General features: G+C 31.5%; 3 protein-coding genes across 12 annotated transcripts; 1 reads left to right on the top strand and 2 right to left on the bottom strand.

Moving 5' to 3' along the window:
* Positions 1–788: 788 nt before the first annotated feature.
* On the bottom strand, positions 789–6,321 carry LOC114422748 (receptor-like protein kinase ANXUR2). Of its 6 annotated transcripts, none has more exons than XM_028389259.1 (4): positions 5,903–6,321; positions 3,759–3,940; positions 1,399–2,069; positions 789–1,313 (listed from the first exon to the last, which is right to left on the bottom strand). In XM_028389259.1, the coding sequence occupies exons 3-4, from the start codon at positions 2,048–2,050 to the stop codon at positions 925–927; spliced, it is 1,041 nt and encodes a 346-aa protein (XP_028245060.1). In that variant the 5' UTR covers positions 2,051–2,069; positions 3,759–3,940; positions 5,903–6,321; the 3' UTR covers positions 789–924. The 6 variants fall into 6 exon arrangements, with proteins under 6 accessions (XP_028245060.1, XP_028245059.1, XP_028245061.1 ...); XM_028389258.1 differs by lacking the exon at positions 5,903–6,321 and adding an exon at positions 5,377–5,717; XM_028389260.1 differs by lacking the exon at positions 5,903–6,321 and adding an exon at positions 5,377–5,717 and having other exon boundaries at positions 3,759–3,931.
* Positions 6,322–7,121: 800 nt separating this feature from the next.
* On the top strand, positions 7,122–12,213 carry LOC114422747 (ultraviolet-B receptor UVR8-like). Of its 3 annotated transcripts, none has more exons than XM_028389256.1 (9): positions 7,122–7,265; positions 7,642–7,905; positions 8,146–8,339; positions 8,429–8,476; positions 9,209–9,281; positions 9,502–9,673; positions 10,859–11,290; positions 11,381–11,554; positions 11,892–12,213. In XM_028389256.1, exons 2-9 carry the CDS (start codon positions 7,653–7,655, stop codon positions 11,950–11,952), a joined length of 1,407 nt encoding a protein of 468 aa, XP_028245057.1. In that variant the 5' UTR covers positions 7,122–7,265; positions 7,642–7,652; the 3' UTR covers positions 11,953–12,213. The 3 variants fall into 3 exon arrangements, with proteins under 3 accessions (XP_028245057.1, XP_028245055.1, XP_028245056.1); XM_028389254.1 differs by having other exon boundaries at positions 11,363–11,554; XM_028389255.1 differs by lacking the exon at positions 7,122–7,265 and adding an exon at positions 7,295–7,522 and having other exon boundaries at positions 11,363–11,554.
* Positions 12,214–13,071: 858 nt separating this feature from the next.
* LOC114422746 (truncated transcription factor CAULIFLOWER A-like) lies at positions 13,072–25,318 on the bottom strand. Of its 3 annotated transcripts, none has more exons than XM_028389251.1 (9): positions 25,223–25,318; positions 24,848–25,068; positions 15,911–15,986; positions 15,641–15,705; positions 14,915–15,014; positions 14,703–14,744; positions 14,138–14,176; positions 13,893–14,032; positions 13,072–13,381 (listed from the first exon to the last, which is right to left on the bottom strand). In XM_028389251.1, exons 2-9 carry the CDS (start codon positions 25,030–25,032, stop codon positions 13,282–13,284), a joined length of 747 nt encoding a protein of 248 aa, XP_028245052.1. In that variant the 5' UTR covers positions 25,033–25,068; positions 25,223–25,318; the 3' UTR covers positions 13,072–13,281. The 3 variants fall into 3 exon arrangements, with proteins under 3 accessions (XP_028245052.1, XP_028245053.1, XP_028245054.1); XM_028389252.1 differs by having other exon boundaries at positions 25,149–25,227; XM_028389253.1 differs by lacking the exon at positions 14,138–14,176.
* Between the last annotated feature and the right edge of the window lie 2,293 nt (positions 25,319–27,611).

The following is a 27,611-nucleotide window of genomic DNA, read 5'->3' as shown; positions in this document are numbered from 1 at the left end:
GATTAAAAGCAAGGAAAAGTAGGTATTTCTAAAGGAATATAAATACTTGTATTCACAGATAAGTTGATGTAGTATCCAAACTTTGAATAAATGATCTGGTGATCTTACTTTTTCTTTAAAATTTTGTCCGATATTAATTCTACTATGTGTTTCAATTTCATGACCTCCGGGCATAGTGAAACCAGCGCAGCAAGAGAATTAGACTGTGTTAACAAAAGGTTCTCGAGCATTTGAGATTCAGATTTTAGAGTCATAAATACCATAAAATATAGTATATGGTAGCATAATAACAAATGTTTGAGATGCTAAATTATGAATAGCAAAGTAAGAACGTGGTTTTGAACTAGAGTTTTATAACTTTTTATGTCAAAAAAGGATATTATATATACAAACATATGTGTCGTGATTAAGGTTCAATTCAAGAAACTAGCTGAACCTATTGCAATGCCAAGTTTAGAAATCAGAATGGATTTCAAGTTCCAACTAAAGTCCCATCTTGATAACGTAAGATACCACTAACGATGGGTTTATCAAATAAATACTTTATTGTTGAGGTAGAATGTCACACAGCAATCATCTAAACCTCTAAATGTTTTATTAAACCTTCACTAACATAACTCGTCTATATGATTGTGCTCTATATATCTGTCTACTGTCTAGTTATATAGTGAGGGTGTCTAAGAAAAGGAAGACCAAAAATTTATAACAAGATTATTAAACGAGAGTTTTTTCCTTTCAAAAAAAAAAAAGACTAGAGTTTCTGATAAAATCAAAATGCTAGAAACAGATCAGAATAAAAGATACAAGTATCTCAATTAAATTTAATCACTGCAAAAGTTCACTTGTGAGTCTGTGACTGTTTTGACTCACAATGTCAGCTTCTGGTAAAGTAAAAAAAAAAAAAATGCTAGAAACAAACAGGGATCAAAATGATCCCAGGGGAATAAAGGTTTTGGACAATAAGGTATAATCACCATTGGTGTTTACTATATCTGCTTGATCCTGTAAGGACAGAGCATGCTCAAGTTCCACCTCTACTTCACCCATTGTTGGTCGCTCATCTGCTTCCAATTTCAAGCATCTTTGTGTGATATCTGAAAAGACTTTCCAACAATCAGGTGCAATTTTTCCTCTGATATTCAGATCAATTTTCTCCTCAATAGGTTTCTCCAGAAATTCTTTTTCAAATGGCGATATTACATATTTCCTTCCCCACAAAACTTCTAGTAGAACCCCACCAAATGAGTAAACATCACATTTATCTGTGACGGTACCATCAATAATATGCTCCCTAGCCGTGAAGCCTGAAGTACCTATAAGTGAATGTAATGTATTAGCTTAGTTTAACTGACAGAAGTTCATCACAGTAAGCTCATAAAGTAAAAAATAAAAATTTACCAGCAACATAAGCTTGAATTGGTTTTGGCTTTGACATAGAATGTGGTCCTTTTATGCTAAAGATGAAACCTGCAAGTTTTGGCTCCATGTTGTGATCCAAAAGAATGTTGCTGGGTTTAATGTCACGGTGAAAGATGGTGCGCTTGGCTCCAGCGTGAAGGTAGTGTAATCCACGAGCTGCCCCTATGCATATCTCTAGCCTTTTCTTCCATGACAGTGCTTCCATATCCCCACCTTGTAAATGTCGATCTATAGATCCTTCAAGGTATCGATCTAGAGATCCATTGGACATGTACTCATACACACTAATTCTCTCATTTTTGTGGCTGCAGAATCCTATAAGAGAGACACAATTAGGGTGACGTATCTGGCAGAGCAATTCTATTTCATTCTTGAACAGGTCGTCCAGTGGTGGATAACAACGTTCTGCAATAAATCGCTTAAATGTGACTGTATAATCAGAACGATCATTATGTTGGAGACAACCCTTATATACTTCACTAATTCCATCACATCCTATTAATCTGTTTTTATCAAAGTTGTTGGTTGATTTCCAAACATCGGCCAGAGAAAATTGATGGCACAACTCTTCTATTATTGTTGGATACTTTCTCTGAGATGAACTTGTGCAGCCAAAACATTTCAGAAACATTGCTCCACTCCTTGATTACCTGTAATTTACCAAAAAAATCACCTCTACTCCTTTTCTTCCACCAGATTGCTTCCGTGCATCAATTGGGCACATATCAAATTCAAATGGTCAATTGGGACAGCTTTTGTGCATTCAATATGGGAGTTGAGGTGGGCATAGATAACTTCCGAGTAGCTTCCTTCAGATTTCAATTATTAAGTTCTACAACATGACTACGTTGTATGTATTCACTTTTTTTTTATTAAGCAAATCTATTTATAATATATAAAAACTGAACTTTTTAAATATTATGCTCTTATGTCACTAAAATTTGTGATTTAGAGAAAGAAAAACATTTTATGTTTTGAGTTATTGTATTAGTTTATTGATCAGTCGTTGATATATTTTAATAAAATTAATAATTTTTAATATTAATAATAATTTAAATTATTTGTAATATTTAATTTTACATATTTAATTAATATGAAAGAAAAATTATTGAATAAAATAAATTTAAAAGTTTACACTAATTTAATATTATTATTTATATACAAATTTATTTATTTTTATAATTAACTACTTTAAAATATATTTCTGAAAAAATAATAAATTAAATTCATGGCTTTAAAGTTATAAAATAATATAATATAATATGAAAATAAAAAATATAAAAATTAGATATATATATATATATATAATTAAAAATAAAATTATTAATAGTTATATTCAATATTAATTATTTAAATTAGAACTAATGAGATAAATGAAAATTAATGATAGAAGGCTAATAGTTAATATAAATATAAGAATTTTTACATTATTTTTATTGTAAAATTTATTTTATAAAATAATTTTAAAAAAACTATAAATGTAATAATTAAATAATAAATATTATTGGCTTCACTTTTATATAAAAATAGCTATATGTAAAAATATATGTTACAAAATTTATGGTATGATAAAATTAACAATATTTTTCAATTTTAAATTATGTTTTCTAAAATAACTTTTTGTTCAATGATAAAAAAAATTTAATCATCTTTTAGATTATTTTAATATCAGATTGAAGTTACACAATGAATATCAATAAAATTTAACGATTACACGTATTAAAATATTATGGAATCATATTAAACAAGATTAATAGGAAACCATTTTATATGCATGAATGAGTTTTAAGATTGAATTTTATGTAAAATAAATAAATAAACATGATCTCTAAGTTAACTTATTTATGAAATATAATTTTCAATTAAGTTCACCCATAGTCATTTAAATGCATAGACCCTAATTATATAATTTTGATACTATTTTAAATAATAATTTTCATATTAATAGTAAATTAAATCATATTTGAGTATGCTTAATTTTTTTTTTTTTTAAAATCATGTACATTAAAGCATATATTTCACAAAATAACTAAAAATATTTGTAATATTATATACTGTAAAATAATATATATGAAAATTGTCTAAGAAATTATTATTATTATTATTATATATAATAAAATAGTATACATTATTATAATTATATATTAAAATGTTATAATATATTATTTGTTTCTTGCTTTTTTTTCACTTAGTTCTTTATAAAAATTTACTATTATTTAAAGCTTTTAATAATGAAATTATTTTTAAAATTAATAATATTAACACAGGAATGTCCAACATATTTTGTCCCATGATACACACAAAAAAACAGAGAGAAGAGGAGAGTATTGGATTTAGACCTCAAAATTGCATTTATCCCTGGAAGCAGCTATGGCCTTGTCTATATTATTTTTGCCAACATCAACAATGCCCTTATGTTCAAACTACAAAGCACCATGGGCATACAGTATCAGCACTAACATCAATTCTCACAAGTTTCTTTTCAGAAGTCCCCCTCATGATCCTGCTGTATCTGCAATATCTTTACAACATATATATATATATATATATATATATATATATATATATATATATATTTGAGTGGAAAAATATATTTTTAGTTGTTATCCTTTCTTGAAATCTTGTTTTTAGTTTTCAAAATTTTATATTATTCTATTGTATTTTACAAAAAAATTATTTTAATTCTTTCTCATAGGATTCTCACAAACAATGTTGACTTTGGTTTGATGTGACAAACATAGTGTATTTCTTTTTTAAAAAATATGATCAAAATGACATAGAAAATTATTTTTTAAGAGAAGTTATTAGTATGTCTCCCCCAAACACATCCAATGTAAGTTTTAAGAGTTTTATTTTTGTCTTTGTTTTCATTGGCATTCTTCAAAAGTTATTGTAAATTTGTTTTTGTGTCTTCTTCTCATATTATTTTTTTTTATCACTATTTCCATGAATTATCATGATATGTAGATAACATAGCCTATTTGTCAAGTAGAAAATGAAGTCAACACCGTATGTGAAGTGGTACTAAAAATATTTTTTTTGTAAAATACAATGAAGAAATTAGATGATATGAAACTCTAAGGACTAAAATAAGATTTCATGGAAGTATATAGACTTAAAACATATTTTTTCCTATTTGAGCCGGATCCTTTGGGAAGTAAGGGTCGGGTTTGCCAGGGATGTCAGCCTCTACCTCCTCAGGCCCTTGTTCCTTTTTTGCTAAAAAAAAGTTAACATAATGTATGATAGCTATGAGAAGGAGGAAGAATGCTCTTAACCTATTACCATTTATTTTTAAGGGTAAAAAAAACTCATCAGTCGTATGTTCTCCTTATGTCCCCAGACAGTTCTATTTTTCCTTTTCAACTATGATCCCAAATTTCATACAGGTACACTCTTGTTCATAACTTATGGCTGAACTAATATATCTGAGATCTTTCCAAAGTCATTTTTCTTCTAATTTGATTGTGTAAAATACCAAGACAACAGAATCTGAGACAAAACAAAGATTCAATTTCTTAATTGCTTTTAGTACTGTTCCTCAATCTGATTAGAATTGCATCTTGATAATTCACAGTGAAATTTTGCATAGATCAATATATATTACTGAAATAAAACTTCAATTCTAATCGGAGAACATCAATACAAATACCTAAAGTATTGTAAGCACCTAGCATCTAACTTTTCCCCCTAAAATCTCAATCTTTGTTGAACAAGTTATTAATTTGCAACAGGAAAGAAGATGCTGGGAAATATCGGAAACTTTTGCCCCAAATGAATCCCGTGATCAAGTTGTTCAGAAACAATCCAACAACAATTCAAAACACAATTATTTTTTTAAAAAAAAGATCAAGTTTGAAAAGAGAAAACAAAAAAGCAAACTTTGAGCCAAAATCAAGAGGAAAGGTGAGCATAGTTAAGAACCAACCAATTTGCAGTGGGACCAAGTAAGAATACCTGGAAGGATAAACAGAGAGGAGAGGCTCTAAACTCAAAAGCTTTGCCGCGGCTCACCACAGGAATTGCAATTAGAGTCAGAGATTAGAACAGGAATAACAAACTAGCATCTTTTGTTTTTGTTTATTAATATTTATTTTATTCAAATTTGTTAATAACCAAAAAAAAAATGTTCTGTCTTATTTTGTTTTCTAAACGTGTAGGAAAATCGTCGTTTCAGGTTGTTTGTTCAGACTTCAGACACAACCACAAATAATATCTCATCTTTCCCATGCTATTTAAATAATTCTAAATCTTTTTACTTCCTAATATTATAATCATTGAGTAAAAGTGTTAAACATTTTAAAATGTAGTACACACTGACACAAAAAGCTAAAATTCTTGATTTTAGCCCACCAGATTACATAAAAAATACGTCTAAGCTGCAATAACTATTATTTTTTTATCAATAAATATTAATTATTAATATATTAATTTAGTTTAATAGACAAAAATTCAATGCAGTAACCTCAAACTAAAAAATTACCTCCAAAAGCATCTAACTCTAACTGGTTTTGGCTTTGACATAAAACGTGCTCCATGAACGCTATGGCTGAAACCTGCGAGTTTTGGCTGCATGTTGTGATTCAAAAGAATGGTCCATATTATCAGAAGAACCGTTATGTTGGAGACAACCTTTATATACTATAGTAAATTCTCCTCCTCCGTAGATCGAAGTTGGTGGTTGACTTCCTAAGATCGGGCAGAGAAAAAATGACGGCACAGCTCTTCTATTACTGTTGGATACTGTCTCCGACATGAATTTGTGTCTCCAAAACATTTGAGAAACATTGTTCCAATTCGTGACACTTGCAACTTCCCAAAAACATATTCAGTCTACTTCTCTCCAATCTTAATAGCTAAGCTTGTCCTGTTTTTGTTTCGTTTACGCAATTCCCCGTTTGGTGAAAAGAAAAGATGAAAACATGTTGCAGCATATACCATTGGGCACACATTTCAAAATCAAATGGTGAATTAGGACAGTTTTGTGCATTCATTATTGAAGGTGGGTCAGTGGGTGTGGGAGCGCATAGATAAAGAGGGGTTAGTACTTAGCACCACAACTACTATCACAAAATAAAAAGGAACAAATGCTTTATTTTTTTACACAAAAAAAAGGAGCATATACTAGAATCATACTTCTATATATTGGGCAGAAAATATAACATTTTAAAACTGTTCGAGTGATTAATTAACTAGAGACTAAGAAACCTAACAAGTCAAATAAAGAATATTAAGTTCATTAATAGAAGAAATCTTGCTTTATAAGCAAGCAAAATACTCTATCATAAAATAACGCTAAGTCAGTCAGATTCTTGCATTGCACGTGGTTGAATGGGAAAAAACTTGTACTTAAATAAATATAAACGATTTTTTTATTAAAGATTTTCTACTTTTATTCACTAGAATCTCTAGAATCTTTTTCATTTATATATATATTATTTGATTTGTTTTTATAGTAGTCCAAAAATATTCTCTAAAAAAATAATTTTATTCAAATCAAACAAGATTATTTTAAGAGGCAAAATTTTATTTAAATATTTAATGTAATTAAATATATTCAAACTCAAAATCACAATTGATTTACACACTTGATAATATTATTTGATCTTCATATGCATGCAATTTTTATTTTTATTATAGATTTTATGTAATTATTTTTAACTTCATTTTTTCATTTGGGTGTTGAATAACTGAGAAAGTCTCCTAAAAAAGAAAGAATAACCGTAAAGCGTTTGGTACCCGCCACTGCCTCTGAGTCTACCGTTCTTCTTCATTTGCGAGCGTGCGTTAACCATTCTTCATTCTTTCTTTCCTTCTCATTTTCCAGTCCACCCATTCCTTTTCAGGTATCTCTCTCTCATTCAATTATCCTTACAATTGCAATTGATTTCCAACCCTATCCTCTCCCTTTTCCTTCTCACGCCATTTCCCTAATTTCAGCTTTCTTCGTTTCAATCATTCCCCTTTTTAGTTAATTTCATATTCTTATCCTAATTACGATTTTTCAAAAGGAGAGAGAGAGAGAGAGAGAGAGTTCTATTTGCTGCTATTTCGCCCCCAATTTTATAGAAACTATGATAATGATATAGAAAGTAGAATCAAAGTGAGTTCGTTGGTTTAAAAATGTTATTCGGGGTGGGGGGTTGATTAATGACTGCCCTTTGTTTCCATGTATTTGTTGTTTGTTACAAATTGCACTTTATTGGTTTTTGTATGTTAAAGGTGAACAAAGTATGGATATTGATGCAATTTTTGGGACTATTCGGCCCGTGAGTGTTCCAAGGAAGAGTGCCATTTATGTGTGGGGGTACAATCAATCAGGGCAGACAGGTAGAAAGGGGAAAGAGGATCAGTTGAGGATTCCCAAACAGCTTCCTCCTGAGCTGTTTGGATGTCCGGCTGGCACCAATGCATGTTGGTTGGATGTTGCCTGTGGTCGCGAGCACACGGCTGCGATAGCCTCTGATGGCTCACTCTTCACTTGGGGTTTGGACTTTTTACTCTCTTTTGTGTTTTACTCATTGTTCATTCATTCAAGGACTGTTTTATTTTAGGCACTCAGGGATACTCAATAAATAAATTTGTAGTGCATTATTTGTACTATAGAGGTATACAATTCTAGTTGTTTGTTTGTTATTATTAATGGCGTATATTACACGTGCTTAGGATTTAGGAAAAATAAAAGTGCTAAGTGTCTAAGACTTATGCACATATCCCATATGTTAGGGGCTAATGACTTTGGTCAATTGGGTGATGGAACTGAAGAGCGAAGGAAACATCCAGAAAAAGTAAAGCAATTAGAGTCAGAGTTTGTAAAATCTGTATCCTGTGGAGCACATTGCTCTGCTTGCATTGCTGAACCTCGTGAAAATGATGGTTCCATCTCCACGAGAAGGCTCTGGGTGTGGGGGCAAAATCAGGTATTACCTTTTAAAGGGTTAATACAATGTTCTTAATATGTAAAAACTCTCTTCATCTTTTTCTTCTTAAACATATGTTTGTATTCCAGGGATCGAATCTTCCAAGGTTGTTCTGGGGGGCCTTCAAACCTAATACAGTAAGTATATTTGTTTAAGCACGTACTCACATATTTGCATGTATATTCATCATGACTTGAACAAATGACGTGTCATTTATTTGATTGTTTTTATTTTATTATTATTTGTCTTATTTAGATGTAAATAGACCTAAGTACCTACTTCTATTTGTCCATGACAAGATGGAGAGGAGTGAAAAAGACGAAGGAAAAGTATACTTAGAATGAACTCTTTCCAAGCTCCATTTTCTCATTTGCCTTTTTTTTTCCTGAGAGGCAACCATGCCATCACATCTGACTGTTGATTGGATGCATACTAGATACTTTTTCTCTTGCATATTTGTTACTCACGATTTATTGCCATGCCTAACTATGATTTTAGGTTTTTCTTTTTGAACATCTGTTATATAGTTTATATCTTTCTTCTAAACTTAGTGTATATGCTCAATGTCTTTTCACTATGAACAAAATCTATTCCTTTGGTCAATGCAATTGCTTCTGTGAATGTAATTATTTCGTAACATTTCCTTTTGCCTAATTTCTTTGTAGCCTTGCTGCGAATTGTGATATATGAGTGAATCCATTCTTCTAGAGTTTAATTTCATTTTCTTAAATGCAAAGTAAAATTTATAGTTTCTCTTCCTTTTTTATGGGGATACAATTTTTAAATGATGGAATAGGATTCTTTTACAATTTGCTGTCTGTTTTGTCTTACTTCCTATGTTCCCATCTTTTATATGATTACACTTGCAGATTATTCGTGAAGTGTCTTGTGGAGCTGTCCATGTGGTTGCTTTGTCTGATGAAGGCCTACTACAAGCTTGGGGTAACTCAGTAATTTCAATCTTTATTTGCAGTTTTCTTTCTATTATATCATTTATATATGATTTGTAAATTTTATGTCAATGATTGCCTTTATTGATTGACATGGATGAAGATTTATAAATTTACACAGCATTTAATCTAGGGAAGTAAACTTTAGCACTTACAAAGTGGGTTTCACGCCACCTACTAATGAGGGTTATCTCACTGTTTTCATAAACCAGGCTACAATGAATGTGGTCAACTTGGCCGAGGTGTTACTTGTGAAGGACTACAGGGGGCTCATATTATAAGTTCTTATGCTAAATTCCTTGATGAAGCCCCAGAACTTGTGAAGATTGCCAAAGTGTCATGCGGGGAGTACCACACAGCAGCCATTTCTGATAAGGGCGAGGTGTAAGTGATTTGAAGGACTTACTAGATGGAGATAGTTATAAATTTAAGCATGAGAATTGTGGTTTTCCGCATGACACATTAGGGAATCTCACTTCAGGAGACAAGATGCAATGGAAATGCTGCATCTATTATGCAAGTTTCTATTCCCTTGGCTTGGTTATACATAAAAAAAAAAAACTTTAGTTTACTATAGTAATACATACCTGAAGCCAACCGTGTTATATTATATTTTGAGTGTCCTTAGTTTTATGTAGGTTCTGTTTGAAAATGTGTGGCAAGGTTTGTCATTCTATTGACTTGCAATCGTGATTTTTGCTATGTTTTTTAATAGGCATAACTCCATTAAAGACCTAGTGGGACAAGGCTTTCATTGTTGTTTGCTGTTGCTGTATAACATATGTGCATGCATCATAATTCATAAATAGGAGTAATGTGTTTACAGTGAGGCCCCCACCCTGAAGTAGCAATTGCTAGTAATATTCATGGAAGGAGTATTCACATGTTATGGGGCTGGAGTTAATATTTCGTTTTATCCTTGAGACGGAGATCTCAAGTTCCTACACCTTTTCTTAGGTGGTATCATGTGTTCTACTCCAAATCATAACCTTGGCAAGGACCATTACTTTGCTTAACACAGTCAAATTGTAACTTTTAAGCCTCCCTTAATGGTACTGCTATTAGGACTTACTATTGTGATATTTGACTGTTTTATGGTGGTTCTTCATTAATCTTGCTCCTTCCAATCTTGCATGTCAACAGTGAACCTAGGATTTAATGAGGGTACTTGTGGTTGGGAGGTAGGGGGGAGGTATTAAAAGCTAGATGTGTACTATTCTAAATATTTAAAAAAATTCTTTTGCAGTCCAATTCTATATTAGTAAACTTTATCTTGATGATTTTTTTCAGAACTTTTAGGTGCCTTCCTTTCCCCTATCATCTCTTCTACCTGGTGTATGTGTATATTCGCATTTCGCGGAAGATCTCAATCTCCGTTTAGTTCCTTTTGCTTATTCGATTTATGGGTACTTCATACTTACATGTATCTTTCCAGACCTTATAAAGATTTTCTTCTGGTTTTATGTATTATCAGGGATCCATAAGCAGTATTATCAATAATTAGTTAATAAATTTAACTACTTCTGATAATACTTTGTCACTTGTTATATTTGTCCTTGAATCTGGCAGCTACACATGGGGGCTAGGAAATATGGGCCAGCTTGGGCATTCTTCACTCCAGTATGGGGATAAAGAGTTACTGCCAAGGCGGGTGGTTACCCTTGATGGTATTTTCATAAAGGATGTGGCGTGTGGTGGTGTACACACATGTGCTTTAACTCAGGGAGGAGCACTTTATACCTGGGGTGGTGGTCAGTCTGGGCAGCTAGGGCTTGGCCCCCAAACTGGATTATTCTCTTGTGTTGCTAATGACTCTCAGACATTTTTCCGAAACATTCCAGTTTTAGTTGTTCCTAAAGGTGTGCAACTTGTTGCATGTGGGCATTCTCACACTCTTATCTCTATGAGTGATGGTCGAATTCATGGATGGGGTTACAATAATTATGGTCAGGCAGCCAATGAGAAATGTACATATGCTTGGTATCCATCACCAGTTGACTGGTATGTATTAGTAACTTAAAGAGACTTCTTCTTGATCACATAGGCTTTTATGTTAAAGTTTCTAAATCACAGGTGTGTTGGGGAGGTTAGGAAACTAGCTGCTGGTGGTGGCCATTCAGCTGTGTTGACTGACGCTTGTTCGTTAAAGGAGTTATGTGAGTTTGTACTTGCAGACAGTATGACTTTATCTAACGCTGCTAAGGTTGAGGATATTGCATATAGAACTGGATCAGATGCTTTGGTGCGCCTTTGTGGAAGACTCAGGTATATGCATGTTGTTTATGATTTTTAAATAAACTGCAACTCAATTAGAGTATCATTAACTTTATTGGGATGAGGCAAAGATTATTAGTCAACAATTTATAATTCATCGTTGGTATGAAAATCAATTGTCAGGGTTGGTGGAAGAGCATAAAATTTGATGGTAAAACTAGACATATTCTTGTATTTAGTTGAGGCTTCCTATTAAATGTTTTTTTTAAGTAAATGCTGGCACCTATTATGATGCAGTTGTTTCCCCTTTCATGTTTATTTCACATTTTTGCTTTGTTATTTTCTCAACGAATGAAATGCTGATGTTGTGGCAATAACTTCATGGCAGAGAGTATATGCTTGCTGGTGGAGCTCTAGAACAAAAGGAGGAGATGAACAGTAAAATCTGACTAAGCACATAAAGTTAGTATTGGTAATTATTTATGTATATTCATGTTGTATGATACATGTATTCATAAGTGGAACATCGTCATTATTTGAACAGAACCAATCACGCGATTGACACAAGCAAGAAATCACTTGCTACGTAGACAATGAATTTGTCCATATCAAATCAACAGATAACTAACTCTTGTAAGGGGAACATCCCAAACATTCTGAATAAGCTCTTGATTTAACGAGACTCTTTAGTTATGTTGATTAGCTATTTCTATCTTGTGCATGGCTACTGTAGATGAGTTTCTGCTTTGTATCTTTCCAAACCCAAGACAAAATAATTCTCCTTGTTGAAAGGTTATCCGCACATTCATGATGTACACTGCTTTTTAGAGCACTAACCATTATCAACTTTAAGCTTTCAGTAACCAAGTTTCCAAGCCAATTGCAACTTGCAACCCTTCTTGGCTCTCCTACAATTCAGCCTCAAAAGCATTACATCCTTGCAAAATTTCGGGTTGCCTTTGATCTGTCTTTCTGGCGGGATTTACCTTTTTTCTCATTATTAATTTAATATAATAGTTTGAATTATCAATTTTAATGGAGAGATTGGTAAATCTTAACATTAATGAGGAAAAAATTGTAATATGGTCAATTAGATTTTTCATAGGTGCAATTCTTTTATTGTTTTGGGTTCCCAAAACTTTTTTTTTAGTTTACCTCTTGTATTTAACTATTTTTTTTACAAGAAAGAAAAATGAATACGAATGAAATCCTTTTGTTTTTGGAAGGCAAACAAAACATCATTTCATTAACACGATTGCTGCCGCACAAGTTGTGCCAGCAGCAACCAGAAAAAACGTAGCCACGAAGAGGCCACAATCCAAAATATCATACATGCGGCGGCTTCGAGCCTGTTAAAACCTTTTCAAATTATAATCTACGTAATCACTAGGTAAAAGTTACGTTTCATTTCAATCTTTTTCATTCATCTTTATCCAAACTAGGTTTAATAAATGTGCCTAACCCGGAGGAAAAAAAGTGAGCTTTGTAGGGAAAAACTCTTGGTAGTGGTGGTACACATCACGTAGTGTCTTTTTTGTGGGCTAAATGTTTTCTTTGATGACTTCCAATTTAACTAGCACCATCCATCACGTGCCATTTGTCAAAATAACTGCTTAATACCATTGATTTCAAAGTGAAGGGCACAGTTCATGCGAGAAGTTTGAGCAGTTATTAAGCTCGGCATATAATTGGCTATTCTAATAACATATATATATAGTTGAGCCTTTGTCATAATATCACATGTCACATACTTGGCAGAATCATGCCAGCCTAACTAGTCAGATATGAAGCATCCATGGTGGGATGAGAGAATTGCCACTAGGGACTGTTTGAGCCTTTCCCGTTTCTTCCACCAATGCTCTTCCTTGGAATGTCTCACTGCATCATTTAGACACTTTTATCATCTCAAATAATAATGTACTTAATGAAATCAATTTGGCTAATATTTTTTCAAGAAAAACTTGTTCGGGATACGATCAGAAACCAAATATACTTAATGAATCAAATGAACTAATATCATATATTGTATGCATTTTTTTCCATGTTAATTTATTAAATTTGTTACTGAAAAACCATTTTCGAAGCTTATGACAACATGGAAGAAATCCAGGTATTAGAAAATTAGGAATCTATAATTGACATTTGGACCATAAAATATCATAAAATCAAACTTGTTTATTATATTATCATTTTAACTTGGTACTTGTATAAAGTTTAAACTTACATGCATACTTGCAATACTAATATTTGCCCAAAGGTATTATGCCTGTGAAAAAAAATAAAAAAAATTCCCCTGCCCTTGTAGCTAGAATGTAAAACATAAGGTTTGACAATGAAAGATGCTCCTTCGCTGTAGTATCTGCTTAGAAGAGAGAGGCAAGAAAAGTACCAGAGAGTTAGAGAAGGAACCAGTCTTTGTGGTGGTGGTGGTAGCTGTGGAGAAGTTAAGTTAAGGGTCGATGAATTTGGGCCTAGAGTTTCTGGGCCAGTATGTGGACCTTCAGTCACTGTTTTCGCTTTCTCCTTCATCTAGTCATAAAATGTAATGAAAAAATTAATTACTTTTTCTTTGTACTTTTTGTCTAGAAGCTTTAGATTGAAATGTTACAAGAGTAATATATGGCTTCTAGCAACCTTTGCTAGCTTGCTGTTTTGCTCTTGTAATGTCCTTGCCTGTCATGTCATATGCACAACAAAAATTTATCTTTATAAATCCCAAATGTTTTTATGTACAAACCTTCTAGCAGTCAGTAGAAAACTAATTAATTTCCCTTCAGAAGCAGAAAATTAATTTAACACAACCTACCAACCATAAAGTCAAAGAAGAAACCAAGTAAAAACATTTAACATTGCTTTCGGTAATGTCATTTAAGAAGAGAAATATAATTTCAAAAAACTCTACTAACAATTATATCTAAGATTACTTCGGGTAGCTTCATACTAGCCATATGCTTCCTTCTTGGGGGACAATTCAAATTATAGTAAATTGTTTATGAATTTTCTTTATCATGTCCTTGTTTCTGCTCATGAAATTCAGTTACAAACATGTAAATCATTAGACATTCTGTTATTAGAGATTATTTCTGTGATATATTCAATGTCCCTAAGAACATATCATTTTACAAGCCATGCAGTCTAGCCAATATTCAATATATCACCCTTAAGGCCTTAACCCACAATTACAACACAGACATCTTACCCTTTTATGCAGGTCTGAGATGGATTCATTCATAACTTGATTCTGCAAAAATCAAATTGATCAGTCAGTTCAAAATTGGAAGAAAAAAAAACAAGAGTGATCATATGTGGTAATGTTAATTCTTTAATTTTAAGATTAAATTTATTCTCTTCTGTTGTTTCAATCTTCTTAATTATTTCTTGTAAACTAATGAAGAAGTTAGCACACTTCACCTTTCTTGTTCGGATGCGCTTCAGAGCTGTGTCAAGCTGCTGCTCCAAACTCTGAAGCTCTTTCAAACTCAAGGGATCCAGATCATTTCCCAAGAAATTCCTGTATTGAAGATTATATAAACTACATCATTCTTTTCCAGTATATTGTTAATTTTGAAGCATATAATCACGTAACGTTACTAGGTTTGTCAAGTGTCTGACCCAACAGTTTATGAAATCTCTATTTAGTAAATAGATCTGGGCTTTGAGAGAAGTGATATGTACACACTATTTTAAACATATTTTTTTATTATTAGTTAAAATTTAACAAAAAATTATAATTTTTAATAAATTTTAACTAATAATAGAAAGTATATTAAAAAAAATGTGTTACAAACATATATAATTATTAATGAAGGTGTAAGATTGACTTATTGAAAAAAAAATTATAGATTTGAATTCTATCCGCTAATAAAAAAAACTAATCATAAACATTGGCCTATAAAAGAAAAAACAAAGTGTATTACTAGCCCTCTTCCTTCCATATTATTTTTATGTTAGCACTATATTTGTTGGGCTATGAAAACTGAATTGACCTTTGGAAAATGTATATTACTTTCAAATGGCGTTCTTATTAACTACCAATTTCATGAAAGAGAAGAAAGCAAGGATGGCCAAACTAATTGTTAGTGTGTGGGGTGGTGCCAAGTGTACATGTTACCCATGAAATCTAAATAAAGTACGTACCTTACGTTCCTGTCCAAGACTTCAACTTTGGCGGTGAGCTTGATATATTCGAAAGACCAATTTCCCTACAACGTCAAATGATCTTCAGTTACTACTGAAGTGACTTACATGGAAAGAAGTATATTCATATTCACTTCCATTCATGTGTATAATGACAACGACACATGGCTATTAGACCAATTGGGATATTTTCAGAACCTATTTTATTTTCTTTCCTTGGATACCACTTACCTATATATATATATATATATATATAAGATCATGAATTACCTGTGATTCATTGTTATTAGCTCCAGTAAGTGCTGTATGTGTATATCTCTCGTAACGTTCCAGGACGTCTTCCATGCTGTTACACAAGTCAAAACGAAAAACTATATAACCAATAGAAAAACCTGAAAACTCGTAATTTTATTTTTCTCTATGAAGTACACTAAAATGTTGGGGACATTGGAGAGGAGAATTACACACATTCATAAAAAATTACATCAAACAGGCATGTAATTTAGAAAAATAGTTAATTGGTTAATCAGTCTATGCTTAGCTGAATATATATACTTTTGTACTTTCAATAAGTAGCTCTTCGATCGAAGTAATACATACAAAATTTCAACTACAAACCATAGTAAATTTACCATTGGGTGTTAATGAAAAACATTGATTAACATGTTACTCCCCGATAAATTATTTAGATTCACCACCTGTCACCAAATTCATCACAAGAAGATTTTGATGGCCTATATATAGCATTTGCTTAAGCTTGGACTGTAAGGCTTGCTGGATTAATATAGGAATGAATGCAAATTTAACTAATACGAATCTGTTACAAAAAGATTTAAAAAAGTAATTTCTTTTAGAAAAAAACTAAGAAAATATTTGATAAAATTAACTAATAAGTTAGTTGATAAATATAAAATAACGTAAAAGATATATTTAATTATTAATGATAAAAATAAATTTTAAATAATTTCATAAAAAATAACTTATAAGTTAACTTATTTTTCTTTTATTACTTTTTATTTTTTTTCTTTCTTTTTCATATTTCATTTCTCACCTTTTTTTCAATATGACTTTGTTGTGACAAAAATAGTTGCTGATTATATAGGTTTCTAAGTTCATAGTGATTTTTTTAATATAGTTCCCAGAAGTTAGAACTTATTGCATCAACATTACACCTAAAATACAAATAAGGTCCAATAGTAATAAATGATTGAATTCTTTAAATATAGTGACAAGAATTTGATTATCTCGTCATACCTAAGAAAAATATTTTATTAGAAGAAACCAAACTCACTCTAATAATCTCTACGACTTGAAGATTAATCTAATATATAACTTTTGATTGCGGGAATTTGCTTCTAACAAAAAACATCACACAAAACCTGCTACCAATTTACATACAACCTACAAGTAATATGATGTATAAAAAATAATATTATACTAATTATAAAAAAATTGAATAATATAACTTTTAGGGTCTGTTTGAGAAAAGAGAATGAAAAAGAAAAAACATTTAAATTAAAATAAAAATAAAAATATGAAATCCATATTAATTTTTAAAATTTTTCCTTCATTTCCTCTCTTTTTCCCTCTAACCAAACAAAGTGTTAATATTTTACATATTTAATTTTAAAACATTAGAGGGCAGGGGACCCATGTGTTCTTGAAGATAGTCATCATAATATTTGCTGCTAAACTTTAATTTTAGTTGGCACCTACACTCCCCTACAGAACTCCCGATAGTCAGAGTGCACGGACAACCATGCATGCCAACTAATTGTATTTGTATGTTCAACGAACTAGTCCTGTAGTTCAGCTTATAGCTAGCTACAAACCTGTGAAGATTCTAAAGATGTTTATTGCAGATTTTTTTTCCTTTTAAATTAATTTGAGGTATTTCTAGTTTTCTACACCTCTACACTAAAGCAAACTGGTCCCTAGATAAAGTACTGACCAAGCTGAAAATCTTGATCCCTAGATCAAAACAAAAACGATTATAAGCATCTTTGAAACACATAAACTGGCCAAGAGTTGAAAATTTGTAAATTTCTAAAAATATTTTGTAAGATTAGCTAATAAGTTAATTAATTAATAAATATAAAAGAATACATTTAGTTACACTATAAAAATAATTCAAATAAATTAGAGAGGATACAAGTAAAAGAAAGAAAAAACTAACATATCCGTTAACTTTTTTTCATAAGTTAGTTAATAGTTAAAGTAGTTTACGCAAAACACTAAAAACTACTAAATATATAAACTTGTGTAACAAATAAACTTTAAAATAATTTAAAAAGTTAGTCAAAATAACTTACAAGTTACAACGCTATAACACTTTAGATTTAGATCTTTTAAATTAGTTAAAAGGGATATTTCACACCAATTGTTTTGACATTTTGTAGATGTTATAATGTAAAAAGCTTGTTTTGACATTAGAATTGACATAGAATTTTTCATTTCCAATTCCCAAATTCCAATGCCAGTTTTCCATATTAGCTTTCTAGACTCTCATCTTCCTTGTGCTATTAATTTGCAATTGACGAAGAATACCAAAGAATCAAAGGATGTGTGAACCCAAATCAAAGAATTATGCCCTTAAATTCCTCATAAGAGAATCAAAGTAACGAATATCAGCATCAAAAGAACTAAACCCTAAATTTCTCAACGCATATTGGAGAACCAATAGAAAGCACTAGATAAAAAAGTCAATAATGGAGAGAGGAAAGATGATAACACTACTAAAAATACATGTTTTTATGACACAAGGTCAATGATGATTGTTAAAAAATTGTTGTCGTTTGGATAACGGAGGTAATCTTGTAATTATTGCCAACATTTCAAAAATAGTTTCACTGAAAACGTCTTTGAAACCTCAAAACAACGATGGTTTTAGAAAAACCATCCTCATATTGTAATATTCAAAGAGAGTTTCGTGAGAATCGTCTTTAAATTAGGGTTTAATTTTTTATATGTTTTAGTTGTGTCATCTCACCCCGCTCACTCACTATCTTTGCCTTCTCCTCCCTCCCGTGCTTCCTTGCCTTCCTCGCCCCCTCCTTGACCAAGCTATTTGTTTCTCTCTCTCTCGCCACTCTCTTCTCATTCCTCTCCCTCACTCTCTGCGATAAAGCCCCGCCCCCCCCACAAAACGACAACAAAAACAACAACAACGAAGATCTTAGCTTCCTCAAGGAACCCAATGATGTCGCCACCACTTCTCCACACGACCATTTTCTAGATCCCCACCAATTCGACGAGGAGGACGCTGACAACGAGTGCGACTGCGATGACTTCACCGGCTTCGACCACTCGTCAGAGGAGGTGTCAAGGAGCCCGAGGTGGACAACAAGGATGTCGTTGTTTTGAAGGAGTGCAACTTCACCATCGTCATCAAGAACAATCGCTTTTTCATGGTCAAGTTCTACGCACCCTGGTGCGGCCACTGCCAGGCCCTCGCGTCGAAGTATGCCACTACGGCCATCGTGCTCAAGCCCGATGACATCATTCTTGCCAAGGTCAACGCCACCGTCGAAAACGAATTGGCAAACAAGTACAATGTTAAGGATTTCCCCATCGTCTTCTTCTTCGTTCATAGGGTCCACAAGCCCTACACTACCCAAAGAACCAAGTAAAATTCAATGCACGTTTTGGATCTTCGAATTTTGCTCTCAATTAAGTGTAATTGCTTTTAGAATTTTTCAGTTGGAGTTGATTGTTTGAATTTTTTTTGTTGCATTGCAATGCAGAGACACTATAGTGACATAGATTAAGAAGATAGGACCCAATGTGTCCAACATTACTACGGTGGAAGAAGCTGAACGTATATTGACTGCGGAAAGCAAAGTTGTTTTGGGCTTCCTTAAATCTTTAGTTGTAAGTTTTCAAATGTTATTTGCTAGTTGAGTTTATTTGGCAATTTAAGTGTCTATTTCAATATAGGCTTATGTTTAGAATGTAATTTCTATGCACTTATAGTGGAAAAGGATTAAATAAAAATCATGATATTTATGGCTTTTAAGGTAATTATTGTTAAAATCAACAAACTTACCATACATACATGTTTGAAATTGGACAACAATGTAAAATCCAGTGCATAGATTGTTTTCTCTTATGTTTATCATGATCATACTATGGTAAGTTTTGTGCAAAAAATAGATATAGTTATACTCTGCTTCAATCCTAATCTATCAGTGTGATATAAGGGTCATTTGTCGTTGACCCTTGTTGGTTCTCTAGAATAGACTTAGAGGATCTAAGCTTTTGATATTTCAATTTATGATACTATTTAGTTTTTTTATGTTTGAGGAAAACGATAAGATTACAGAGGTGGTTATTGCGTAATTCAAGATTTTGATGAAACTGGACTCTTGTGATGTATTTTTGCCTTGAAAATTGTATTTATAGAAAAATTTATCTAAATAGGACCTAAATATGGTTTTACTTCCATTATGTACGATAGAACATTGAAAGGTTCTATTTTGGTGTGGCATTTTTAGTAATGTTATTTGTTAATAGCCCGTTATGTCTAATTTTACACTTTTTTTTGTAAGATTTGATTCTTATATTAGTTCATTTAATAGCCTTGCAAAATTTGTTATTTTTTAGCTAAACATGTGACCTTTTTTTGAACATTGCAGTTGCTAGATTTGGATCTAAGAGTAGATATATGTTTGGGAAAGTGACCATCCAACTCAAGCTTGTGGAGGGTGACTCTATCGAAATTGTCACTGCTTTCTATGTAAGTGGAAATTTTATCATATATGCTTCATGTATGTCTACAATATTGTCAATGTAACTCATGTTTATCTAGCTTCGGGTTAGTGAATGTTAGAGCTTTGTGCTTAATTCACAACTTTCACATTGTAAGTTATTGTTGAATTCAATAAATAATACTTGTTCATTTGTTTATGATTTGTTTCTACATGTAAATATAATGCACTTGTGAATGCTTGCGCTTGTTCAATAAGAAACCTATAAATTTAATTCACAACTTTTCTTTAGTTACTAATTGGTTTTGCTTAGTCGAAATTCATTACCAAAATTAATTTTGTAATATATTATAATAATTGATCTGTTTGGGTCTGCATGACCGAAGTTGTAGGTTTAATTTGGTTTGATATAAAAACAAAACAAATATTTTTAAAAAAATCAATATCGGTTATAAATTAAAATCGTCTTAAAACTGTAACATTCTAAGACGATTTTGGAGTAAAATCATCTTAGAATATTACAATTATAAGATGGTTTTTAGATAAAAACCGTCGTCAAATATTGATGTTTTTTACATTTTTAAACAATAAGTAAACCTATCTAAGACGGTTTGTAAAACCGACTTAGAAACGAATAAACTAAGACAATACAAGAACCATCGTGAAAATTGAACACTTTCCACAATGACAGCTTCAAAGACGATTTGTCAATCGTCATTGAAAGCACTAAATAACCGTCGTTGAAATACAATTTTCTAGTAGTGTGAGATCAAGATTTCAAGCATATACCGAGGTGTGGATAGAGCTAAGGTTTCAAACCTTATTGTCTCACCCAAAACCCTAAAATCATGTGTATCCAACATCGTACGATGTGGGACTTCTACTTGGAGCGCACCCTTAACAAACAGACTAAGGCGGTACAAGAACCGTCGTGAAAATTGAACACTTTCCACAACGACAGCTTCAAAGACGATTTTTCAATTAGAAACGAACAGGCTAAGATGATACAAGAACCGCCGTGAAAATTGAACACTATCCAACATCGTACGATGTGAGACTTCTACTTGGAACGCACCCTTAACAAGCTTCGCACCACTATGACCCTGAAGTCCCTCCACTTCCTCGGGTGGCTTCTACAACTAAAGTGCATCGTTTATGCATTGTTTGCATCCTTCATTCCCATAACCACCTTTGAGTTGTCAATGCACTATAGGGTTTGGGTATTGTTTGGAGGGAGAGAGCTTTTGGTGGTGAGTTTGTAAGGCTCAAGTTTTTTAAAACCATTTTACATCGATTAGAAATATAACTAACGTAAAATAACACTTTTTACCTAACAATTGCTTCCAAGTCAATGTTATTATTGGATACAAAAAATATTGACTTAAGGTTTTAAGTCAGACATGCTCCCCATAACAATTAGGCATGACCTCCATCTCGTTGGAGATTTATATTAGGCTATTGTGTTCCTTTCTAGGGAATACTTCATTCTATGGAGAAGCAACAAACAAAATATAATTATCAAGTCTACTGTAGCAGCCACATCATGTGAACTAACGTAGCTTTGACTGTTACTTCATTTAAGTCAATTAATTAGGAAATCTCAAGGAAATGTAGTTGATTTGTGATAACCAGAATGTTCTCCGCATTGCTTCTAATCAGTCTTTCGTACTAGAGAACCAAACATATATATAGATCAATTATCACTTCATGATCAAGAAAAGGTTTTTGTAGGAGTAATAACAACAACCGCTATCAATTTTAGTTGGCTACACGGTGGCTTGTTCACCAAATCCCTCAAAGGTCTCATCAGGTTGTAGGAAACTTAGCATATATGATTTGTGCGCTCTAATTTAAGATGATGTTTAATATAACACATGTAACCTATGTTTGAATTAATTTCACATATGTATATCATCAGGATTTGATTAGCATAGTTATTATACAATATTACTTTACCTCACTTATATATATATATATATATATATATATAGACAGAGCAATGTGTGGTTTATAGTAGATACACAATTAATAAGAAATAAAATTTTAAATAAATATGATAAATAAATTTACAATTATCTAATAATTATTGAGTTTGTTTATTTCAACAAACAAACTTTGGAAATTTATTGAGTGAAATTCAAAAGAATCACAAATAAATAGCTCACGAACACCCCTATGTACACAGAAGCTATATATATATATATAAGTGTATCCGGTGCATTAATAAACTGTTATTAGGTTCTAATAATTAATCGTGAGAGAAAAGATCGAATGTAGTGGTTGGGAAAATAAACCTTTTAGTGTATTTATAGAAAGTAGCAATGATTAAACATGGAAGAGAAAACGCAATTAACCTTTTTTTAAGAATGTCTTCCACGGAAGAATTGCAACAAAATTAAAATAATTGCATTTAATACAATATATTATGCAAGTTGTACTATTTTCGAATAGTCTAATATCCCCATTTATCATAATGCAATGTATTATATATATAAAACAGTGAAAGCTTGCATATCCATTCCATTTCAGTGTTTTTTTTTTTTTGGGGGATTTGAGAAGTAAGAAGTAGGGTAAAGCAATATCTGCTGTTTTCAGTTTGTTATATATAGTATTTAAAGGACGAAAGGATAAGTGGTAGTTTTATTCCCTACTAAGTGATTATTGAACTCTCGAGTAGGATCCATTGTATCTCTCATGTCATTATCTTCCAAACAAAATAAAAACAATGCAAGTATAGAGCTTAGAGTTGTCTATCATAGACACGTACAACTGTTGTATTTCCATAACTTTTTTTTTGTCATATATTGTTTATATATACCCAATTATATTTTCCACCAGACCACCATCATTTGATGACCCTAACCTTAAGTCATCAAATCAAATATACTTTGCAACCAAATCAAGCTCGTATACCATGCAACCACCAAATCAGATATTACAATTTTAAGCTCCTATCAAATCCTCTACAGTTTTTTTTGCATGCATGTTCTTTAGCAGCTGAGTTTTAACCCGCTGGATAATAATATTCATGAACGCATTAATAGTTTAAGGAAACTTGTTAAGTTAATTTCACAAAATGTATTTATGAAACATGGTAATCTTAATTTCTTATGATATGTCTTGGGTAATCAAAATAAGGATATTAATCTTTAAAATAAAATTTAAGTATTAAAATATCATAATTAATAACATGAGTTTTTAATTTTAGAAAAATATTAAAGGGAAGAATTGTTTCATTCTATGATTAAGACATGTCACTGATCACAACAAAAACCTATTGTTACACTACTTGCAAATGATTTTTTTTATCAGAGTAATTATGTTCAAGATTCTATGAAACATTAAATGTAAATATATATCTTTTAGAATTTGAATACAAACATTTTCTTCAAATAGACTTAATCCCATAATTACTTACAAATGAGTTATATCAATGAAAGATTATAATGTATTTTTTTATCCTTAAACGAAAGTAGTAAAAAATTTAAAATAACTCACATTTTATCCAATAAGTCTTCCAGACTCCAGAAGCCTTTTTCAGTTACTATGTGACTACTTTTGTAAAATCCTAAAAGAAAAGATACCGTTTAACTTGCGTCACCCTCTTCCAACAGTTGCATACAAATTGTATTACAAGTAGTCATGGATTAGAGCTCTTATTACCCAATGGACCAAAGTAGGCACATTACTAGGTTACAAAGTATAGGGCATAATGTCACTCCCTTCCAAAAGGTGACACAAAGCTCTAGGGTGTTATTAATTTGTTAGTTAGATTTCATCGTATATTAATAGAAAATAATAAGGTGATTGACTTGATATTTATAGTAAACATATTCTCACACACACATATATATATAAAAAAAAAAAATCCACAAGCTGACGCAAACATATAAAGCTCTCATGCCTACGAATGCAAAAAAAAAACATTTAAAGAGACTTTTAAAAAAGTAATAACTAAAAGAAGTCTTCCATTTCGAGTTTATGACTTATGAGATAACTATATGTGATGAGAGAAAAGTACATAGGATAGTGAAATACTCGTGACCAGACCAAAAATAGACCTTTTTAAAAACAAAAAAACTTAGCGTTGAAAAAAAAAGTGTATATGTAATAAAGATTAAAAATAAACTCCAGCAAGTTGTAGAACTGAAGTGAATACTACTATTGTATTGGTCGAAACTTTAGCACTATATTTCAGGGTAAGGTGAAACAAAAACACACATATATAAACAGATAATTACCAAATTAAGAAGAAGAAGATGAGCACAAATCAGATAGAAAAACAAGGAAACAAATTAAGAAAACTCGAAATAATTAAATTAGTAGTTATGATATATGATAATATATAAATATTGATTTCCATAACCAGATTGATCATATATAAAGCAAAAATAAAAGGTGGATCCAAAACAAGAAAAAAGCATGTATAGATAGAAATGATAAAAACCGAAAAGGAATAAGAGAAGAAAAAGAAAGTGAGAAATGATGAATGAGTAGGAACCTGCGTTCAGAGGAATACTCAAAAAGTTTTCCTTTGGTAGAGAACATAATCAAAGCAACTTGAGCATCACATAGCACAGAGATTTCGTTGGCTTTCTTGAGAAGTCCCGATCTACGCTTGGAAAACGTCACTTGCTGGCTAGTTTTGTTCTCGATCCGTTTCAGCTGAACCCTACCCCTTCCCATCTTCTTTTGCTTAATTTTCCAACGTAACTAGCAATTCTATGAAAAGCACAAATAGAATTAGCTCAAAAGAGAAACACAAGGGTTAAGGAATATGTACATATAAAGAAGGTTGTTACTTGTTAGGTTGTATTTTGTATAAAGAAGGAAACCCTAGCTAGAAGAGGAAGTAGAGAGAGTGAGTGGTATTCACCTGAGCAAACGAAGACTGAGAAAGAGAAAAATAAAAAAGGAACATGAAAGCAAAACAAGTGGAGGATGTCTAATAATAGGATAGCATGGGAATTTCCTTTTTCTATTTTTGTGCTTCGGAAATAATGGCTACTTTAATTAATTGTGAACGAAAAAATAAAGAAGAATAAGAACAAAAATTGGGGAAAGGAAGGGGAATTAAGGTACGATGCGTTGTCGAGTTGTGATTGGTTAAAGGGTTAAGGTACAATGCGTTGTCGAGCTAGAATTGAACAAGAGTGTGAGAGTATTGATGTGTCGTGTTGACAGGGCGTAACGTTTTGGAGACAGACCGTACGATGATGTGGGTCCCATGGATAAGTGAGAAAACGGGAAACGGGAAACGGGAAACGGGTTTGTTCTGTTGTCTTTGTGGCACTCAGCCTTCGCTTCTCATTGGTTGACGGCGCCCCCTCACTGTAGTGTAGTGTTATAGTATAGGCCTTTCTTTTTCTTCTTCTTCTTCTTCCCAAATAGAACAAATCAAGAGAATATTAAAAGGAAAAAAGCACTTGTCAATTTGTGAGGTGCATGCAGTATTTCGGGCTGATCAACTCAGACCCATCTTCGTTTTATATATTCTTTTAGGTTTATTAACTTTTTTAATCTCTCAAAAAAAATACATTTGGACCAACAAATCGGAACAATTTTTTTTAAAGGAGTGAAAACAGAAATCTAAAAAAAGGACAAAAAGATAACAAACACAAAATTGTACTATGTGTTTGTGTTAGTGTGTTATTTATTTATTTATTTAACTTTTATTAAATTCAATATTGCATTTACGTGTGTTTTGTCTTTTGTGGGTGCGTGTGTGCTTTTTTTAAAAAAAATATTTGAAAAAGTATTTGTGTACTATTTATTTTTTTGAGCTTATTTATTCTTTTATTTTTATTCTGGTTTTTGTAACTGGATCATGTTTAACGAAGCAAGAGACCAAATCCCAAAAACATTTAGTATGAAGTGTAATATGTCATTCCTTGCGTTGAGTCCCTAGGTTGTATACCTCTAACTGCATTAATTGGGTAACGATATCCTAACGACAATTTTCTATATGAAGTGCAATAGTTCCTATTCTTCTTCTGTAATAGGTCTTTATTATCAAGTATCATCCTTAAGTACTGATGGCACGATAGTCATTAGCCACGCTGGTGAACACTTGACTCAATATATCATCTACTAGTTTGACATGATAATATAAGGGATTAAAAATATAATGTCTATAAAAAAAAATACATGTGTTTCTCATGTAAGAACAAAGACTAGTTGATGTTGTGAAAAATGAATGTTAATATGATTGTACACATAATTATTTAACGGTGACATTTAATGACCTAGAGTAAAAATATTAATTTAGGAAAAGTACAAGAACAAAGACTAGAAGTTTTTTGTTTATAGACTAAATGTGAATTTTGCAAAAATTTAGATAATTAACCCAAAGTTTTTCAAATTTTTAAGATTAAACATGTTTTCTTCAAAAAAAAATATCAGATTTTGATTTCCATATTTATTTTATTTGGTGCTCACTTTTATATAAACAAATATTTTTAGTTCTCGCTGATAATTTAACATTCCGTTATTTTTCTTTTCTCTGTTTCAGTTGGCAAAAAGAAAAGAAATAAAAATGCTTTGTCCATTAATTATTCGCTGCCCTAAATGAATTTCCCCACGACTGTAATGTGGAAGAAGCAAGTCTGCTGCCATGATTGTGAATTTGTCATCATGCGTCTTTTCATTTATCAACTTTATGATTTCTCTTATGCCTTTTCCGCGTCATAAACCGTTTGTACTCAAGTTATATTGTCTTATTTTGATACTGTTATTTATTGTTTGATAGGGAGGAAAAAAATGGAAAGAAAAGTAATTGAGATTTTTTTTAAAATTAAAGTAAAATATAAAAATTTGGATACTATATTAATTGTTCATTTCTTTTCATTATTCTATTTTCTCTTTAAGAGTCTAAATGATGAATTTGGTAGACTGAAAAGAAAAAAAAAATTGAATTAAATTAAAATGATAGAGATATGAAACTCACATTAATTTTTAAATTTTTTTCTTCTTTTTCACCTTATTTCTTTCCTATCAAATCCATCCCAAGAAGTCGCTTGATAGATAAAAAAAAATGAAAAGTAAATAAAATGAACAGTAAAATTTATGAGAAATCCCTACTTTTATTTTTTACTTTATTTCAAATTTTTTATTATCTGTTTTCACTTTCATCTTTTTCCTTTCCACTCTACTCAACTTACAATGAATAATGAATCTCATAGTATGTTTAATTGAGAGGATCAAAATAAAAAATATTTAAATTAACATAGAGCTAAAAGATGCGAAACTCATATAAAGTTTATCCT

This window comes from Glycine soja, chromosome 8 (assembly GCF_004193775.1).
Source record: "Glycine soja cultivar W05 chromosome 8, ASM419377v2, whole genome shotgun sequence".
NCBI lineage: Eukaryota > Viridiplantae > Streptophyta > Magnoliopsida > Fabales > Fabaceae > Glycine > Glycine soja.
This window is presented reverse-complemented; position numbering and strand designations above follow the sequence as displayed.

Bases quoted from the DNA above. Each gene is read 5' to 3' on its own strand.
- LOC114422748 (XM_028389259.1), bottom strand. From the start codon at position 2,050: ATGTTTCTGAAATGTTTTGGCTGCACAAGTTCATCTCAGAGAAAGTAT. The intron at 1,314-1,398 runs GTAAATTTTTAT...ATTCACTTATAG, and splicing joins AATTCAAGCTTATGTTGCTG to GTACTTCAGGCTTCACGGCT.
- LOC114422747 (XM_028389254.1), top strand. From the start codon at position 7,653: ATGGATATTGATGCAATTTTTGGGACTATTCGGCCCGTGAGTGTTCCA. The intron at 8,340-8,428 runs GTATTACCTTTT...TTTGTATTCCAG, and splicing joins GGGTGTGGGGGCAAAATCAG to GGATCGAATCTTCCAAGGTT. The intron at 11,291-11,362 runs GTATGTATTAGT...TCTAAATCACAG, and splicing joins TATCCATCACCAGTTGACTG to GTGTGTTGGGGAGGTTAGGA.
- LOC114422746 (XM_028389251.1), bottom strand. From the start codon at position 25,032: ATGGGAAGGGGTAGGGTTCAGCTGAAACGGATCGAGAACAAAACTAGC. The intron at 15,987-24,847 runs GTTCCTACTCAT...CTTGTGTAACAG, and splicing joins GAGTATTCCTCTGAACGCAG to CATGGAAGACGTCCTGGAAC. The intron at 14,033-14,137 runs GTTGCTAGAAGC...TTTTATGACTAG, and splicing joins AAAACAGCAAGCTAGCAAAG to ATGAAGGAGAAAGCGAAAAC.